At 33.8% G+C, this 21392-nt stretch overlaps 1 protein-coding gene and 2 pseudogenes across 3 annotated transcripts in view; all 3 read right to left on the bottom strand.

Annotated features, from left to right (window-relative positions):
- Positions 1-21392, bottom strand: part of LOC309840223 (olfactory receptor 51A4-like) — a 263349-nt pseudogene that overhangs the window by 95122 nt on the left and 146835 nt on the right. The window lies entirely within an intron of this gene.
- LOC309840181 (olfactory receptor 52E4-like) lies at positions 8500-9438 on the bottom strand (the record flags this gene model as incomplete). Its single annotated transcript, XM_082682255.1, has 1 exon — positions 8500-9438. One exon carries the CDS (start codon positions 9436-9438, stop codon positions 8500-8502), a length of 939 nt encoding a protein of 312 aa, XP_082538381.1.
- LOC309840187 (olfactory receptor 52E1-like) lies at positions 14561-15499 on the bottom strand (annotated as a pseudogene). Its single transcript has one exon. The product of its transcript is annotated as an olfactory receptor 52E1-like (transcript).

Here is a 21392-nt window from a genome sequence, read left to right as displayed (position 1 = left end):
CCACAAATACATCAGAGGTTAAACAACATGCTACTAACAATGAATGGGTGAGTGAAGAAATCAAAGATGAAATTAAAAAGTACATAGAAACATGGAAACAAATGAAAATTAAAACACAATTGTCCAAAACCTTTGGGATGCAGCAAAAGTGATCCTAAGAAGGAAGTATATAACAATATAGGCCCACCTCAAGAAAAATTTTGAATAAACAACCTAACCTTGCACCTAAAGAAGTTAGAAAAATCTATAAAGAACTTATCAAACTCAACACCCAAAGAACAAATAATCCAATCAAGAAATGGGCAGAAGACATGGACAGACATTTCTACAAAGAAGACATCCAGATGGCCAACAGACACATGAAAAAGTGCTCCATATCACTCGCCATCAGGGAAATACAAATCAAAACCACAATGAAATATCACATCACACCAGTCAGAATGGCTAAAATTAACAAGTCAGGAAATGACAGATGCTGGCGAGGATGCGGAGAAAAGGGAACCCTCCTACACTGTTGGTGGGAATGCAAGCTGGTGCAACCACTCTGGAAAACAGCATGGAGGTTTCTCAAAATGTTGAAAATAGAACTACCCTATGACCCAGCAATTGCACTACTGGGAATTTACCCTAAAGATACAAACGTAGTGATCCGAAGGGGCACATGCACCCGAATGTTTAGAGCAGCAATGTGTACAATAGCCAAACTATGGAAAAAACCTAGATGTCCATCAACAGATGAATGGATAAAGAAGATGTAGTATATATACACGATGGAATACTATGCAGCCATCAAAAGAAATGAAATCTTGCCATTTGGGATGACATGGATGGAACTAGAGGATATCATGCTTAGCGAAATAAGTCAATCAGAGAAAGACAACTATCATATGATCTCCCTGATATGAGGAAGTGGTGATGCAACATGGGGGGTTAAGGGTGTAAGAAGAGAATAAATGAAACAAGATGGGATTGGGAGGGAGACAAACCATAATTGACTCTTAATCTCACAAAAAAAACTGAGGGTTGCTGGGGGGAGGGGGCTTGGGAGAAGGGGGTGGGATTATGGACATTGGGGAGGGTATGTGCTATGGTGAGTGCTGTGAAGTGTGTAAACCTGGCGATTCACAGACCTGTACCCCTGGGGATAAAAATACATTATATGTTTATTAAAAAATAAAAATTTAAAAATAAAATCTCTTCTTTTTCAAAAAAAAAAAAAGTACATAGAAACAAATAAAAATGAAAACACAGCAGTCCAAAATCTTTGGGATACAGCAAAAGCAATTTTAAGAAGGAAGTTTAGAGCAAGTTTATAGGCAAGAAAAATCTCAAATAAACAACCTAACCTTACACCTGAAGGAGTAAGAAAAAGAAGGGGAAAAAACAAAAAAACCCCAAAGTCAGCAAAAGGAAGGAAATAAAGATTAAAGCAAAAATAAATTACATAGAAACAAAAAAGGAGATATTTCTTTGAAAATATCAACAAAATTGATAAAAATTTAGCCAGATTCATTGGAAAATGAAATAAATTAAATAAACAAAACCACAAATTAAAGAGGAGAATACAAACCAATGTTATAGAAATACAAATGATTGTAAGAGAATATTTTGGGAATCTATATGCCAACAAATTAGGCAACTAAGAAGAAAAGGATAAATTCCTAGAAACATTGAACCTACAAAAACTGAAGCAGGAAGAAAGAAAATTTGAACAGATTACCAGCAAAGATTGAAACTAATAAAAAACACACTCAACAAACAAAAGTCCAGACCAGATGGCTTCACAGGCAAATTCTACCAAACACTTAAAGAAAAGTTAATACCTATTCCTCTCAACTATTCAAAAACAAACAAACAAACAAACAAGAAGAAAAACTTCCAAATGCAAACTATGAGGCTGGTAGCACCATGATATTAAAATCAGATAAAGGCCTCATGAAAAAGAGAACTTAGACCAATATCTCTCATGAACATAGACACAAAAATCCTCAAAAAATATTAGCAAACTAAAAGTAACAACATTAAAAGAAGGTATTCACCATGATCCAGTGGGATTTATCTCCAGGACCAATGGTCCAATAATCACAAATCAATCAATGTGATATGTTACATCAATAAGAGAAAGGACAAAAACCATAATATCATTTCAGTAGATGCCAGAAAAGCATTTAAATGAATTAAGCATCCATTCATGATAAAAACCCTCAACAACATAAGTTTAGAAGGAACTTACCTCAACATAATAAAGGCCTTATATTGAAGAATACCGGTGGAATTTTGATCGGAATGGCATTAAAAGTATAGATTGCTCTAGGCAGTATAGACATTTTAACAATGTTTATTCTTCTGATCCAAGAGCATGGAATGGTCTTCCATCTTTTTGTGTCTTCTTCAATTTCTTTCATGAGTATTCTGTAGTTCCTCGAGTACAGATCCTTTACCTCTTTGTTTAGGTTTATTCCCAGGTATCTTATGGTTCTTGGTGCTATAGTAAATGGAATCAATTCTCTAATTTCCCTTTCTGTATTTTCATTGTTAGTGTATAAGAAAGCAACTGATTTCTGCACTTTGACTTTGTATCCTGCCACATTGCTGAATTGCTGTATGAGTTCTAGTAGTTTGTGGGTGGAGTCTTTTGGGTTTTCCATATAAAGAATCATGTCATCTGCGAAGAGAGAGAGTTTGACTTCTTCATTACCAATTTGGATACCTTTTATTTATCTTTGTTGTCTGATTGCTGTTGCTAGGACTTCTAATACTATGTTGAACAAGAGTGGTGAAAGTGGGCATCCTTGTCTTGTTCCTGATCTCAACAGGAAGGCTGCAAGCTTTTTCCCATTGAGGATGATATTTACTGTGGGTCTTTCATAGATAGATTTGATGAGGTTCAGGAATGTTCCCTCTATCCCTATACTTTGAAGCGTTTTAATCAGGAACGGATACTGGGTTTTGTCAAATGCTTTTTCTGCATCAATTGAGAGGACCATGTGGTTCTTCTCTCTTCTCATATTAATTTGTTGTATCACATTGATTGATTTGTGAATGTTGAACCATCCTTGTAGCCCAGGGATGAATCCCACCTGGTCATGGTGGATAATCATTTTAATGTGCTGTTGGATCCTGTTGGCTAGGATCTTGTTGGGAATCTTAGCATCCATATTCATCAGTGATATTGGTCTAAAATTCTCCTTTTTGGTAGGGTCTTTGCATGGTTTGGGGATCAGGATAATGTTGGCTTCATAGAAAGTGTCTGGAAGTTTTTCTTCTGCTTCAATTTTTTGAAACAGCTTCAGGAGAATAGGTGTTATTTCTTCTTTGAAGGTTTGTTAGAATTCCCCAGGGAATCCGTCAGGTCCTGTGCTCTTGTTTTTTGGGAGGTTTTTGATCACTGCTTCAATCTCGTTATTAGATATCGGTCTATTCAGGTTGTCAATTTCTTGCTGGTTCAATTTTGGTAGTTTATATTTTTCCAGGAATGCATCCATTTTGTCTAGGTTGCTAAGTTTATTGGCATATAACTGTTGATAATAACTTCTGATGATTGTTTGGTGTTAGTTGTGATCTCTCCCTTTTCATTCATAATTTTATATTAAAAATCTACAGCTCATATCATACTCAGTGATGAAATACTGAGAGATTTCCACCTAAGATCAAGGACTAGAAAATGATGCCCATTATCACCACTTTCATTCAACACAGTACTGGAAGTTCTAGTCATAACACTCAGATAACATAAAGTAACATAAAGGAGTAAAAGGCATCCAAACTGGTAAGGAAGAACTAAAACTTCCACTATTTGCAGATGACATGATACTTTATATAGAAAACCCTAAAGACTCTACCAAAAAAACTGCTAGAACTGATAAATGAATTTAGTAAAGTTGCAGGTTACAGAAATCTGTTGCATTTCTACACACTAAGAATGAGCAAATAGAGAAATTAAGAAAGCAATCCCATTTACAATTACACCAAAAATAATGAAATACCTAGGAATAAACTTAATCAAGGAGGTGAAAGTCCTATATTCTGAAAACTATAAAACATTGATGAAAGAAATTGAAGATGACACAAATAGAACATTATACACCAATGGATTAAAGAACAAATATTATTAAAATGTCCATACTACCCTAAGAAATCTACAGATTTAATGCAATCCTTAACAAAACACCAGCATTTTTCACAGAACTAGAATGAATAAGTCTAAAATTTGTATGGAACCACAAGACTCTGAATAGTCAAGAAAATCTTGAAAAAGAAAAACACAACTGGAGGTAGCACAATTCTAGGTTTCAAATTATACTACAAAGCTGTCATAATCAAAACAGTATGGCACTAGCACAAAAATTGACACAAAGATCAATGGATAGAAAACCCAGGAACAAACCAATGATTATATGGTCAATTAATTTCAACATGAGAGGAAAGAACATATCATGGGAGAAAGACAGTCTCTTCAATAAATGGTGTTGGGAAAACTGGAAAGGTACATACAAAGGAATGAAATTGGGCCACTTTCTAAGCCATACACAAAAATTAACTCAAAATGGGTTAAAAACATAAATGTGAGACCTGAAACTCTAAAAATCCTAGAAAAGAACACAGGTGGTATTTCTCAGACATCAGCTGTAGCAACTCTCTTCTAGATATGTCTCCTGAGCCAAGGAAGTAAAAGCAAAAATAAACCATTGGGACTAAATCAATATCAGAAGCTCTGCACAGTGAAGGAAACAATCAACAAAACTGAAAGACAACCTACTGAATGGGAAAAATATTTGCAAATGACATATCTTACAAAGGATTCATATCAAAAGTATATAAAGAACTTATACAACTCAATACTCAAAAAAACAAATAATACAATTTAAAAAATGGGCAGAAGATATGAATAGACATTTTTCCAAAGAAGACATCCAGATGGTCAAGAGACATGTGAAAAGATGCTCATCATGACTTATCAGGGAAATGCAAATCAAAACCACAATGAAATATCACCTCACACATCTCAGAACAGCTACAATCAACAACGTGAGAAACAACAGTTGTTGGCAAGAATGTCTGGTACACTACTGGTGAAAATGCAAACTGTTGCAGCCACTGTGGAAAACAGTATGGAGCTTCCTCAAAAAGTTAAAAATAGTACTAAAAATACCCAGTAATTAAATTAATGGGTATTTACACAAAGAATACAAAAACAGTAATTTGAAAGAATATATCCTTCTTTATGTTCTTTGCAGTATTATTTACAATAGCCAAACTATGGAAGCAGCCAAACCATCTATCTATAGATGAATGGATAAAGAAGATGTGGTATATACATAATCATATATTATTCGGCCATAAAAAAGAATGAAATCTTGCCATTTGCTACACATGGATGGAGATAGAGGATATAATGTTAAGCAAAATAAGTCAGTCAGAGAAAGACAAATACCAGTCATGTATGGATTTAAGAAAAGAAACAAGCAAAAAAAGTCAGATAAAGACAAATTTCACCCATATGTGGAATTAAGTAAATGAAACAAGCAAACAAAGGTGGGAGCTGGGGCAGGGGAGAAAGAGACAAACCAAGAAACAGACTCATAACAGTAGAGAACAAACATATGGTTACCAGAGGGGAAGTTGGATGGTGGGAGATGGGTGAAATAGGTGAAGGGAATTAAGGAATGCATTTACCGTGAGAAGTGAGCACTGAGTAATGTATAGAATTGTTGAATCACTAAATTTTACACCTAATATAATATTATATGTTAACTATACTGGAATTAAAATTAAAACTCTAAAAAATGCCAATTACTTTTCTATTTAACAATGAAAAAGTGGAATTTGAAATTTAAAACACCATACAACTTAAATTAGCAATTAAAAAATGCTTAGGTACAACTCTTAAAACACATGTATAATCTATGTGAAAAAAACTATAAAATTCTGCAAATAAAAAGATCAAATAAATAAACAGAGGAGTAATACATGTTCATGGGTAGGATGACAATATTGTCAAGAGGTTAGATCTTTCCAACTTGATGCATAGATTTATTACAATCCAAACCAAAATTCCAGAAAGTTACTTATGAATATTGAAAAACTGATTTTACAGTTTATATAATGAGGGAAAGGATGCCCAGAATAGCCAATGCAATATTGAAGGAAAAGAACAAAGTTGGAGAAGATATACGACTTGACCTCAAGACTTAACATAAATATACAGTAATTATGACAGTGTGGTATTGACACAAGAATAAACAAATAGATCGATGAGACAAAATAGAGAGCCCAGAAATAGGTCCCCCAAAATATACTCAATAAGTATTGTAGTCAGGTTTTTAAGATTTTTGGATATCATAATAGTGTGTTGTATGTCACTGAGATTTTAATTACATTTCCTAATTATTAATGGCACAGAGAATGTTTTTCAATCTGTATATACCTTTTGGTGAAAAGTTCATTTTAATATTTTGTCCACATCTATTGAATAGCTAGTTTGCTCTTTATCTACATTTAAAACTGCCTTATGTATACTAAATGCAAGTCCACTATCACATATTTAATTTGCTAGATTTTCTTGAACTCTGCAACTTATGTTTTATTCTGTTAATTGTACTTTGGAAGAGCATAGTTTCTTAAATTTTATGAAATTCAGTTCAATAATTTGAAAATATATGTGATTATTGATTTTCAATGTAATGTTTCCCTAGAGTTTTTTTATTTTTTATTTTAGGTTTTACATTTACATTTATGATCCACTTTTACTTTATTTTTGTAAAGGATGTATAGATTGAGGTGCATATTTTTGCATATAACTAACCAGTTGTTCCACATCTTTCCATTCTATGTTGAATTACCTTGGCATTTTGTTGAAAATCAATTAAGATTATATGTATGGGTCTATATTTGGGCTCCCTAGACTAGTTTTTTGATTATCTTATATATCTTTATGTCACTACTTTATGCATACTGTCTTACTAATTAAGTACCCCAACTTCGTTAACATATTTTTTCAAAGTTGTTTGGTTATTTTAGTTACTTTCCATTTCCAAAGAGATTTTAGAATATGCTTTTCAATTTCTACAAGAAAAAAACCTGTGGAAAATTAGATTGGAACATGAGTAAATCTATATATCAACGTGGAGAGAATAGAAATATTCATGATATTGAGACTTGGATACATGACAATCGTCTATCTCTCCTTTTATATATGTTCTCAGCAATGATTTTTAGTTTTTCTCTCTACAAGTCTTACTTTTTTTTTTAATCAAATGTGTCCCTAAATATTCTATTTCTAGGCTTTTGCAAATGATATTTTTACCTAATTTTCTAACAGAATGCTATTAGACTAAGAAATTTAAGTGTTTGTGTAGAAACCATGCATCTTCTAAACTTGCTAAACTCACATATTAGTTCTAGTAGCTTTTAGTAGGTTATGTAAGATTTTTCTACATAGAAAAACCATTTTATAAAAAGTAAATTTCTTTTTAATATCAGTGATTTTTATTTCCTCTTACTTACCTTAATGCATTGGCTACAAGCCCCAGTACAAAGCAAGCAGACACTGTAAGAATAATCTTGCTTTTTTTTTTTTTTTGGATGATAGAGAAGAAATAGTCTTTCTTCATTGTGATGTAACCTACCACTTTTCATAGGTTTTCTTTACCCTACTGGTGAGTTCCCTTCTTTTCCTAGTTTTCTGAAATTTTTATCAGAAATTCATGATGGATTTTGTCAAATGTTTTTTCTGCATCTATTAACATTATATGCAATTATTTTTGTTTGAAAATATGGTGAAAAACAGTAATAGATTTTTTTAAATGAAAATTTCCCCTACATTTGTAAGGTAAGTGCTACTTGATTGTGATATAGTATCATGTCATATATTATTAAACTCAATTTTGCATAATTCTTGTTAATACTTTTGTAACTGAGTTTATGAAGGAATTTGATAACAAATTTTATTTCATGAATGCTTTCCTCTGATTTTAGTATCATTGTAGGACTGGCAACAGAGAATGAGTTTGACTCTTTCAGAGACTGAACTGAGTGATAAATAGCATGCAGATTGCAGTAACTCTCTGAGTGAAATTAAGAAATATCACCTAGATGAAAGTAATATTGGCAGACAAAAAGGTAGTTGAAGAACACATTCCAAAATATTAATCCATGAATATTTCCAAACCCTGAAGAATTTTATGCCACTGGAATTTTTTTAATCAAATCTGTACATAAATTTTACTGCTGGCACGTCTGTACATACTCAAGAATTTCATTATGTCTTTGACTAGGTCCCACAATCTTCTCTCACCTTCAATGAGAAAAAGCAATATATGATCTATTGAAAAAGTGGAGATTACATAAAGGCATGATGGAGCGTGAGTTTAGGAGATTCTAAAAGAGGCTGAAATAACACCTACCTGGCTTTTACTAATCTCAGTTTGGGGCACACTGAGAGATGTACAGGTTGAAGGTTAGCCTAAAAGAATTTATTAATTTTTAAATACATTTAGGTTACTCTTTCTTTACAAATATTTTCACAACTCGATCCCGAATTTGCTTTGTCCTAACCCCATAAATGACTGGATTTAAACAAGGAGGAACAACCACATACAGATTGGCCAGGAGGATGTGAATGTAGCGAGGAATATTTCTACCAAATCGGTGAGTCATAAAAGAGAAAAATGCTGGTGTGTAAAAGGCTAAGATGACACAGACATGTGAACCACATGTGCTAAGTGCTTTGAGTCTGGCATCTCTTGAAGGAAGGCGGAAAACAGCTCGTAGGATCTGAACATAGGAGAGGGCAATAAGAATCAAGTCAAAAATCAGAGCAGCAATGGTAAATAAGCCATAGATGATATTGACCCTTATGTTAGCACAGGCAAGACGGGCTATTCCCATGTGTTCACAGTAGGTGTGAGGAATAATGTAGTGTCCACAAAAGGGCAATCGTTTGAGAAGTGGGCAGAAGGGGATGACAAGGAGAACTGGCCTCCCCACTACAATGGATGCCATGATGGCTACCACTCTATTGGTGAGAATAGTGGTATATCTCAGAGGATAACAGATGGCGACAAAGCGGTCAATTGCCATGGCCAGCAGTACAACAGATTCCATGCCAGTGTAGGTGTGGATAAAGAACATTTGGATGAGACAGCCTTCAAATCTTATCTCCCTAGAGTTGAACCAGAAGATAGCTAGCATCTTGGGAATGGTAGAAGTGGAAAGGCCTAGATCAATAAAGGACAGGAGAGCCAGAAAATAGAACATGGGTTGATGAAGACTCTGCTCAGTCTTGATCACAAACAGGATTGTGACATTCCCCAAGAGTGCTATCAGATAAACAACAAAGAAAGGGAAAGCAATCCAGATATGGAAAGCTTCTAATCCAGGGATACCCAACAGAAGGAAGGCAGAGGGATAAGAGTCACTGTCATTGACAGAAGACATCCTGAAGAGAACTCTTGGAAAATACTCTATGATCTTCTTCAGTATTTCTGGGGAGACATAAAGTGATATATGGTGGTTGGGTGTGTAAAATAGCATACCAACTAGACACTTAAGAACATAATAGGAATTTGAGGACAACTGACTATTAAATTCAAATTATTGACTATTCCATTTAATATTCCAAGAAGATTGCAGAAGTTAGAAATAGTCTTTCCTGCTGTGGTAGTGATCCATGATCATTTTTAGCTCATTCTTTGGTGAAATTCTCATCCATATTTATTAGTATCAACTGAAAACCCTTCCAGTAACCAAAATTTGTATTATATCTTTAAATTGCATTAGTTACTTAGTTGAGTGGATATGTAAGAGAAAACTTTACCAAAATGTAAAAAAAAAAAAAAAAATGTAGAATTGGAATGGTGAGAAACTTTGGATATGGTGATCAAGAAGATATCTACTTATAAGGCTTATTTGACTGTCATAGTCCCCTCTTTGATAATTATTATTTTTCCCCTTACTTGCTTTAATAAGAGTGTGTTTATAGCTATCTTTTAATAAAATGTGCTTTTATCACTGTGATTGATAAATTTATTATTAGTATTTTTCTACTTTATTGTCAAAAAATTCACCACATAAATAATGCAAAAAATAGTTTTAATACAGGTTTAAAAAGTTATTAAGTTCAGCATCCATATGTGTTATTAAAGAAACTTTTAGCAAACTAGGCAAAACATAAAACTTGTCCAATTTAATGAAAGGAATCTATGGAAAAATGCACAGTTAATATACTGAATGGTAAAACACAGAATGGTTTGTTTCTAGGGTTGGGAATAAGGCAAGCATAGCAACCAGTATCAATTACATTTAATATTTTACTAGAGGTCCCAAAAATGTCAATGTATCAAAAATAAATAAATAAGAAGACATTAAGATTGGAATGAAAGAAATAAACTTTCCTATTCATAAGTGACAAGACAACTTACATAAAAATTAAAGAATATAAAACAAATTATTTAGCTTATCAATTAAGCAGGTAAAAGAATCAATACTTTTCCATATACTGTTAACAACAATTAGAAACTAAAATTTTCAGTTAAAATTTTGTGAAAATTCTCACTACCACTTAAAATGACATCAAAAGCATGGCGTACTTAGCAATAAGCACTTAAAATCATAAAACATGACAGAAATTAAAAGGACATAAAAAAGTTTTAAAGTATAACATGTTCATGGTTTGGAAGACTGAAATATGTTATGATGTCAGTTCTTCCTAAAAAGATCAATAGGTTTAAAACGGTTTCAATCAATACCAAGAAATTAAAGCTTATTCTAAAATAATTATAGGAATACCCTAAATTGTTTGGAAGAAGAGTAACAGAACAGAGGAACTTATAATAAAGGACTTCAGACTTTAAAATGTATAGTAATCAAGGCCATGTGATAGATGAAAAAATGATGGACAAATAGATAAGCAGAGAAAGAACAGAATAGACTTATTTTATGTCCTCAGTTAAATTTTATAAAGTGACAAATAAAGTAATTCAGTGAAGATAGGAGAGTTGTTTCTACCAATGATACTGGTGCAACTAAATATACATATATTAAAAAAAAAGAACCTTGCTTCGAACTTCACAACAAAATCAAATATTAATTACATTTCTAAATTATACCTAGATATTTTTTAAAAAGCAACTCAATTTCTAACATGTATGAAGTAAAAGAAAGGGAAGTATCTTTGCAACCCAGTGGAAAGTAATGGTTTTTTTAGAACACAAAAAGCAATAACAATTAAAAAAATAGCCTCTTACGTGCTATTAAATTTTATAATTTATTCTTAAGAACGTGAATTTAGAGGGCAAAGACTGAGAGAAAATATTCACAATCCCTTACAATTTCTTTTACAATTTCTGCTAAAGAATTTGTGTTAAAAGCATATGACAGTGCTTAAAATAGCAAATAAGAAAACAAGCAATGGAAAAAGAAAAAAAGAAGAGCCTACACTGTTGCTTAGCAGAGGAAAATATACAAATGACATTAAACTTCTCAAAATCTTTAGACATCAGGAAATGTACATTAAAATTAAAAATGACATATTATTACACATCTATTAGAATGCCCCCCCCAAAAAAAAGGCATGATGATACCAAATTTCAACAAGGATGTGGAACAAATTCTCCTAATTACCTCCAACAACTGAATTCCTAGCAGTTTACTCAAAACAAGTGAAAGTATATCTGTCCACACAAAGACTTGTACAAGAATGTTGGTAGCAGCTTTATTCACAACTGCTCCAAATGGAAACAACATAAATACTGTGATCAAGAGTAAACAGACAAATCAGTTTCGAAATATTTACCCAGCGAAATTCTACTCAGCAATAAAAATGGATTGACTACTTCTATGTGTGACAACGTAGATGAATCTATGTCATTATACTGAACTGTCAACTGCCACTAGTTACTGGAGAGTACTAAGTATATGATTTCACTTATATGAAGATCTAGAGAAAACGGTTACCAGGGACACCTGGCTGGCTCAGTCAGCAGAGCACGTGACTCTGGATCTTAGAGTGGTGAGAGATTACTTAATATTAAAAGCTTTAACAGGAACAAAAAAATGGGTACTGAAAATATCTATTCAGTGGTTGTCCAGGAATTGAAAGGGGTTATGGACAGACTGGGAAGGGACACAAAAGAATTTTTTGAGGTAACAGAAAAATTTTATATTTGTATTGGGGTATAGGATATCTATATTTTATAGGGGTGTAGGAAAAGTATATGCATTTTCCAAGACTGTACAGGTAAGATTTTACATTTAAGCAGAATTCAAATTTTACTTAAAAAAATCAAATCCAGGTCTGGAGAGAACAGAATATTTACAGTTGTTGACATTGGATCCTGAGAGCATTACACATCTCTGCTTAGTTTGTAGATGTTTGAAATGCTCCATAATGAAATGGTGTAATATATAAATCTAGTCAAAATAAGTGTCATCTTTAATATTTTTTTATAAAATACAGTATCACTTTGGGAGCTTATTTTAAACACAAGATTATCTCAATCAATATAGAGATAAAAATCCTAAAATCTAAAATGTTTTACAATCCTACTCAAGAAGCATAAAATAAAATTAAGAACCTATGTTAAGTTTTAGTATTCTCTAATAATTTTTGTTACGAATAGCACCTAGCTTTTATTCCTGATATTTTCCTTTTTATTCACACTCATCAGCTTTTAAGTCAAATGCTCACCATGGTATATTCTTTATGATTATTTGCAACAAGCTCACTGATGATCATCGTCCCCAAGGCTTTACAGCTACCAAAATAGAGCAACCATTTCAAAGAGGTCACTCTACTGACACCACTTTGATTTCTGTAGTTCTGGATTCTGGTCACTCACTCAGGCTAACATCTGCTATGAAAGCATACCTTACTGTGCCTGGGTGCTCCTTCTCTGAGGGGTAGCTGAGAAAAAGGGCACTTACATCCTTGATATTTCTTTAAGTGTATTACCTGATGTAATTTTCCAAAATGCTCTTCAGTGTCCACTATGCTGAGCTGCCCTGCCTGTGTCAGCCTTTTCACGGAAGACCTCCCACCATATAAAAATGCAACCTGGACTACCTTCCCAAGGCAATGTTCTGCTTCCTCCTGCAATGTCAGGCTGGCCTTTCTGCCCAGGACCCCTCAAAAGGATGAATTTATGCAGAGGATGTAGCTCCCCTGAGAAGGCCATCCTTGGTCAGTCCCTGCAGGGACCAGATGTCTGGGAGATTGAGCCAAGTTTTATGAAGCATCTTGGTTCAAACCTGCTTCCAGGGAACTGGGATTTCATTTCATATTTGTCTCTTGGGCGTGCTAATTTTTTTTAATGTAGCTTATTTCCCCGTCCATCTTTTCTATCTATTAATTTTCTCTAATACTTTAATCATAGTCTCTTCATATTTGAAGAATATATATACATATTATAAGATATATATATACTATCATCTTTTATCCACATTTCTGAATTAATAGTAATGCTCAAAGCATTATATAATTCCATTTTAAGCTGTAATATAACATGTTGCCACCTAAAAATCATGTGTTTTCTTAAACTTTGATTACCTGTTTCACAGTCTGTTTCTATATTAAATTATGCCAGAGAGGTTAAGGAAACTTCCCTGGAACTAAACTCATTTAAAATCCTGTTTCATAATAGTTAAATGACTATGTGTAAATTACCTAACTTCTGAATCTCCACCTACTCATTATAAAATGTGGATTATCTAAAGAGCCAAATGTAGTTTCTAGAACATTATAAGGGGTCAAGAAATATTAGATGTCACCATTGGTAGCCATAATGCCTCTTGTTTCATAGCATTTATACGATTCTTACATCACAAGGAATTGTGGAGTGCCTCTTCCCATCAGTGTCCTATATAAGGAGTCAGTTTTTCCTACTAATAGTACCTTGTACCCATTTACATGTAAAATTTATGTACTTTTGTTCATAGTTTTTCTTTAATATACTCACGTTGTGTGTTTAGGTTACTCATCTGAGAAATGAGAGTGTTTCTGTTCAACTTTGAAAATGCTACTTTCTCTAATATAATGTTAATGTTAATATGCAATATTATTATTGCTTCAGTTCCCTCAGCTTTAGAAAGGGAAAAAACTAGAAACTACTTATTGTAGTTGTAAGAATTTAAAGAATAACACATACTTGTATTGTCAAGTATTATATAAAGTATTATATAAAGAATAATACTTACTTGTATTGTCATGAAATTACATACTTGTCATGAAAACAGTGCCTAGCTCATAATATATGTCTAATTTTTGGTATTATTATTATTATTATTATGCTAATCAATTTTTGTCAACTTCATGGAATTTTTTCATGTAAATGCTATTTTATTTATCACATAGTTGCTGTCATTTGCCATATGTGGTTGGGACTATGCTTATATTAAATATTTATTATTGTTACTTTTGGCTGACATTTTCTAAGATGAATGAAAAACTTCATAAATCTGCACATAGGATACCACCTAGACATTGTAATGTGACAATTTTTAGAGTAGAGAATAAGCTTCATTTTCTCATACTCAAACTTCCTTAATATCTGAAGACCAAATTTCATAATTTATACCTGAAAGTTCTAGTTACCCTTTCTTTTATCTGCTTAGTTCTGACCCCATAAATTACAGGGTTGAGAGAAAGTGGGATGACAACATAAAAGTTGGCAAGAAGAATGTGGATGTATTGAAGAACATTTTGGCCAAACCAGTGGGTCATGAAGGAAAAAAATGCTGGAGTGTAAAAGGCCAACATTACACACACATGGGAGCCACAAGTGCTGAGTGCCTTCATTCGGGCATCCCTGGAAGGGAGGCAGAAGACAGCATGGAAGATATAGACATAGGAGATGATAATGGCTATGATGTCAAACACCAAAATAGAGATGGCACATAAGCCATATATGATGTTCACCTTTATGCTGGTGCAAGACAGGTGGGCAATGCCCATGTGCTCACAGTATGTGTGGGAGATGATTTGATGCCCACAGAAAAGTAACCTTAAAATGAACAGAATGAAGGGGATTGCAATGGCTAAGGGTCTCAGGAGGATGATCAATGCTATAACAGATACCACTTTGTTTGTCAGCATCAGTGTGTACCGAAGAGGGATACAGATGGCTACATAGCGATCATAGGCCATGGCCACGAGCACAGCTGACTCCATGTCAGTACATAAGTGGATGAAGAACATTCGAATGAGACAGCCCTCAAAAGTGATTTCTCTCAGGTTGAATCAGAAGATTACAAGCATCTTGGGGATGGTGGATGTGGACAGGACCATGTCAATAGATGACAGAATGGCCAGGAAGTAGAACATAGGATGATGGAGACTACGATCAGTCTGAATCACAGAAAGAATTGTAATGTTTCCCAATAATGCTGTCAAATACACAACGCAAAATGGAAAAGCAATCCACACATGCATTTCTTCTAGCCCTGAAATTCCCAGCAGGAGAAAGAATTTGGGATGGAATTATGTGTCATTAGATGGGACCATGTTTCCGTTGCACTTGTACTGCTGCATGTAACATAGACCAGATGTCTCATTCACTGAGAGATGCCATCTCTTCTTGTCCAATGTTACTGATTTCCTACAGAATGATACAAAAATATGTTTGAACTTTTCTAAACACCCCACCCATCATTACATAACTGTGGATTTTTTTTTTTGAAAACTGAAGTACATATTGTTATCGTTTGATCTCAACTGATCTGATTCATTACATTTGTTTCCATCCATTTTAATAACATAATTAAACTTTCATCAAGGACCAATAGAATATCATACAAATGGCTAGGTATTTGGTGGTCAGATCGTACATAGTTAACCATCTTCAAGGATGTTCTAGCTTAGGAATTAAAATAATAATACAATGTATGGTTTCTCTGGGATTATGACAAGTATGTTTTTCTTTCTATCTCATAGTCAATTGCTATAGCCTCTGGAGGTAAAATTTGCATTAAACCCTTTTAAATGTATGAAACCTAATGGAAAAAACCAGTAGGTGAACTCCCGGACCTCAATCAGAAACATCATTGCAGTTAGGGAAGATTGTATGAAATGCAGGAAATCAAGACTCATGGTGGTTATAATTGATGCAGTTGAGATGGCTTCACCATTAGATTTTACAGTTAATTGTTTAAAACAGCAGAAGAGATAAGAATGACACTGCAAGAGCAATTTCGTTCAAAGCAGCACTAGTAATCAAAGGTTGACTTGAGTTATATGTAAAGAACTTAAATTTGAATATTTTATGTAATGTGAACTTTTCCTTGTAAAGCTATGGTGGGAGATATTTTTAATATTTGTGTAGAAAGATCCAAAACACTAGTAACAAAATAGTGCCAGGTTGCATTAAAATAAAGCAAATCTAATATCTATGAATCATTAGCATTGCTTCTATTTCACATCATATGATAAAAAGGTCTGACTTTGAATTTTTGGTTGACCTAAGTGGCTGTTCATGGCCACTCATCTTCTGCTATTTTCCCCACAGTTATATCCTCAATCTGTTTGCATATATAAATGCCCTACCTTTCAGTTATTGAACTCCAAGTCACAGTTTGACCACACCTCACATTTTTCCTACCCTCTTAAGGATTTTTCTTGTCACCTCTGTTCCAATGTCACATCAAGTTCTGTAGCCCCTAGTTCAGTCTTTTTCTTCACAGTTATTTATTTCCTGACAGCTTCACTTCTTCAACTCTCCAAACCAGATCCTTCCCATCTCTCTGCATGTTTCTTTCCTTGACTCTGCTATCTCTTCATTCAGCTGTCAATCCATCTTCCCCAGATTCAGCCGTGACCTCTGCAACCACTTCCCATCCAAGAGCTCTGGTTGCTGAGAGTTAATGGAGAAAAGCTACAGAATTATGCCAGTTGCAGTATCTGCAGACAGGCCATCCAGGACATGAAAATTTTTCCCGTGTCCTTTAGATGGTTCCTTTTTTAGTTGCCTCAGAGAATATACCATACATGCACTATTCTCACACCGCAAGGTACTGATACATTTATTCTTTAACTTGCAGCACTTTCTCTTGTCTCTCTAGAAAATTAAGATGACCATGCAAGTGATATTTGCATCCCCTTACTCTTCCCTTCCCCAGTTGTACAAGTGTTATACTCCAGCCTGCTGCTAATAGAAACACCTCTGCTTTGATCTCATCTTTCAAGTCTGCATATACCACTCTTAACCCTCTTTGTTTTTTCCCATCTCTATCTCTCTTGTGTTTGCACATTCTCCACCTGTTCAGTGTCCCCCCCCCAATTTTTGACCCATGTTTAATCTAATTTAAAAAAAATAGAACATGGATGGAACTAGAGCGAATCATGCTTAGCGAAATAAGTCAAGCAGAGAAAGACAACTATCATATGATCTCCCTGATATGAGGAAGTGGTGATGCAACATGGAGGCTTAAGTGGGTAGGAGAAGAATCAATGAAACAAGATGGGATTGGGAGGGAGACAAACCATAAGTGACTCTTAATCTCACAAAACAAACTGAGGGTTGCTGGGGGGAGGGGGTTTGGGAGAAGGGGGTGGGATTATGGACATTGGGGAGGGTATGTGCTTTGGTGAGTGCTGTGAAGTGTGTAAACCTGGTGATTCACAGACCTGTACCCCTGGGGATAAAAATATATGTTTATAAAAAATAAAAAGTTAAAAAAATAAAAATAAAAAAAAAATTGAAGCAGAAGGAAACCTTCAAAAAAAAATAAAAAATAAAAAATAAAAAAAATAGCAAGAATTTTGAAATAGTATATGTTATTTCTATTTACTCCTATTTCATTCACTTCTCAATGGGCTATAAAGAATGTAAACTGACTTCTACTTATAAATGGAGTTTCTTTCATAAATAGTACCAAATTGTGTCCCTATTTCCAAAAATTCTTGAATAATTTGAACTTATGCTATTTATATCCTACAGGAAATACACTATTATTGGTCATTTTTCTTCCCAATATCCCACCAGTCTTAGTGATTTAACAGACTTGTATCATTCCAACAATTTTTGAGTGTATGAAATTACTTTTTTAATAAACATCAAATCAATCTGTTTACTTTCCTAACATTTATTTGGATCACCATTCTTTCTTTCTGGTTTACATTTTCAGGTATTGCTGTTGCTATCACCTCTCTTTGCTCTATGTTAAAAGAGCCCTAAAGAATGTTGCAAAATAAATCCCATAGAACACCATGTATTTATGTGAAGTCAATGTGTCTCATGTTCCTGCTTTGCTACAAAATATTTTTTCTAATAGCCACATCAAATTGGAAATTTCTGTAGGTTTTTATTTTTCCTCTTAGGTATTTACAATGTACATCAGAACTATGAGATTCTCTCCTAAAGCAACTTTATTTAACTGGTGATTTCACAAATGTGTTTGACCAGCAAAATCTCTAAATAGAATACCTATAAAACCAATGAATGATAATATTTCAGGCTCTTAAGTTACAGAAGTGAACCTATGGTATGTCAAATTTTAAAAAATTTTCTGTGCTGTCTTGACCTGAGTATCAATTGTTTTGCCTCTGTTCTAGATGAATATATATCAAATAGATAATTTTCTAGGAAAGAGAAGGAGTAAAAGGACACTCTAGTCCTTGTTTTCAACACAGTATCTAATGAATTTTTATAATATATTCATTTTCTAGATCTTCACCAGCATGTATTAAAACACAGCTATGTGCCAGTTTGTATCCATTATTTAAGAATCCAGAAAGATTGGGACACCTGGGTGGCTCAGTGGATTAAAGCCTCTGCCTTCAGCTCAGGTCATGATCCCAGGGTCCTGGGATTGAGTTCCACATCAGGCTCTCTGTTCAGCATGGATCTTGTTTCCTTTCCTCTCTCTCTGCCTGCCTCTCTGCCTACTTGTGATCTCTGTCTGTCAAATAAATAAATAAAATCACTAAAAACAAAAAAAAATCCAGAAATATTGTAATTACTGACAGAGTTAAAATGAAGAGAGAAAGGCTCAGATGAATCACTTACCCCCTTAGTAACCCACCAAAAAAATATTAGAATGATACATCATGCTGCTTCCTAAGTATTCACAAATTTAGTCAAAGAGATATTTAAAAAATAATAATGAAAATGCCATCAGAATAATGTATATAAATTTAAGTTGGAAAGAGTCAGTCTGATAAAATTTTTCACACAGGAGAGGGAAGGTCTAGATATTAAAATCATATAGCTGAGATGGGCACAGTAACTGGATTTTCTGGACCATGTGACAATATGGTGACGCATTCACTATTTTTTTTCATCCTTGTTTCTTCCATTTTTATGCTCACACTCTACCTCCTTTCTCTGTGTACAGTCTAACCACCTTTCAAAAATATCTGTTACATTCCATTAATATATAACATTATCATTTTTCTCATATTTTCTAGTGAGTATTTACTTTTCAGTGTCCTGAGAATTTGAAAGACGTGACTTCCCGGATTAAAGAACACTTTATATTTGGCTTCATCTTGCCAGGCAGCTTTTTTTAGACAATTGACCTGCTCTCCAAAGCTATCACAAGTTACTGCAGGCAAGAAGTAACCAAAACTCTCCACGGGTTCCATCAAGTACACACTGAAAGAGGGTTTACACAGCAGTGATTTCTAATCCTGGCTTTTCATAATAGACTGTGGAGTACTGGATACAAATACAAATTCTAAGTTCTGATCCTGAAAATTCTGAATCATTAGATATGGATGGGATAGCTCTTTATGGCTTTGATAAAGCTCCTCAAGTTAATCTAATTTAATTTATTTGATTTTTGGGAACTGCTGAAAAATAAGTAAGATGGATAATCAATTATAATATGAATTAGAATGTGTTTATATATAATGTTGGGGGCATCTGTGTGGCTCTATCAGTTAAGCTTCTGCCTTTGGCTCAGTCATGATCCTGGGGTCCTGGGATCCAGTCCCCTCTGGGGCTCCATGCTCAGCAGGGAGTCTTCTTGTTCTCCCTCTCCCCTTCCCTCTGCTTCTGTTTTCTCTCTTGTTTATTATCTTTCTAATAAATATTTTTTTAAAAAAATACATAACAGTGAATTTTTAAAACAGTGTATAACAATATCTGATAACCTTGACTTTGTATAGACTTTTCTTTAAATCCTCAAAACCAAACATAGGCACTGATTCCATTCTGTACTACGATACTCTCAGGTTTTGTAGTGCTCTGTCCCTTCCTTGACTGGAGATACTTGTGAGAGAACTTCTGCTTTACTGAGGTGGTAATGTCCAAGCACTTTTTTTAAAAGCACATATTAGGAGCTCCCAAAGAAATATACCTAGGTAGAATGACTAGTTGTGGCAATAATAATAATAACTATTATTATTATTATTATTATAGTAATAATAGTCAGCTAGCAAAGCTTTCCTCAGGACTTTCCTGTGTTAACGTTCCCCTACTAGAGGGGAAAGGAGAGGAAAAACGTAAATAGAATTGACATGGACAGGACATTTTCTGTCTTTTTGAGGCTCTGAAAGTTCACAATTTCTTAGAATCCTACCTATTCATCAACTCTTATTCAGAAGACTTCCATGAATTTCACAATTATTGTGCAAAACTACCAGCTGCAATAGAAAAGAATATTTTATTTTGCTGGCCCTATTTATAGGAAGAATAGTAAGTTACATGGTCAGATGTTTTTCAGTTGGCTAGATTATGACTGTCTTGGTGACAAGGAGAAAATATAACAAATTTGTATAGAAGAGAGAGTGATTGGTAGTGGGGTTACATACTCAGGATGATAATTGGAGGCAGAAATACAGAGAGAGCGTATGTAACTGCAAGTGGGCCCAAATAGGCAAAACTGACTCCATGATATGTGATAATGGAAAGAATTCAGGATTTGAAGATAAAAAAATTTTGTTTAGATACTAGTTCTGTTTCTTTCAAGCTGCTTAGCAATATTCCATAAACTTATTTCTTTATAAAACATATTCATATAATAATGAAATCATACATATCTTGCAAGCTTAATTCATGAATTATAAATAAATATGATAACATATTAGGAGACCAGCATAAATTAAGAAATTTTAATCATATAATTGCAAAATTATTTGAATTTTTGTTCTTGGCATCTATTGTCATATTTGTGTTACCTTTCAATTAGGGAAACATTTAAAGCCATTTATAGAAATGAAATTTAGACAGACTATATTGCTTAATCATCCTCATATGGATCTAGAAATGTTTGGAAAACTTTGGAATTTGTTTTGTAAATGATGAGTCAATGCTTAAAAAAACACACTATTTTGGTAATAGCTTTGGAAATATAAGGATTCTTGATCTGGTATTTTTATCTGTCAGTTATATGAAGGCGTGAATTGTGAAATATTTCTCTTGAGAGCTGAATGGAGGACAGAGGGGTACACAAAGTTA

This window comes from Mustela nivalis (assembly GCF_964662115.1).
Source record: "Mustela nivalis genome assembly, chromosome: 9".
Taxonomy (NCBI): Eukaryota; Metazoa; Chordata; class Mammalia; order Carnivora; family Mustelidae; genus Mustela; species Mustela nivalis.
The sequence above is the reverse complement of the archived record's forward strand: the minus strand, read 5'-3'. Positions and strand labels throughout refer to the sequence as shown.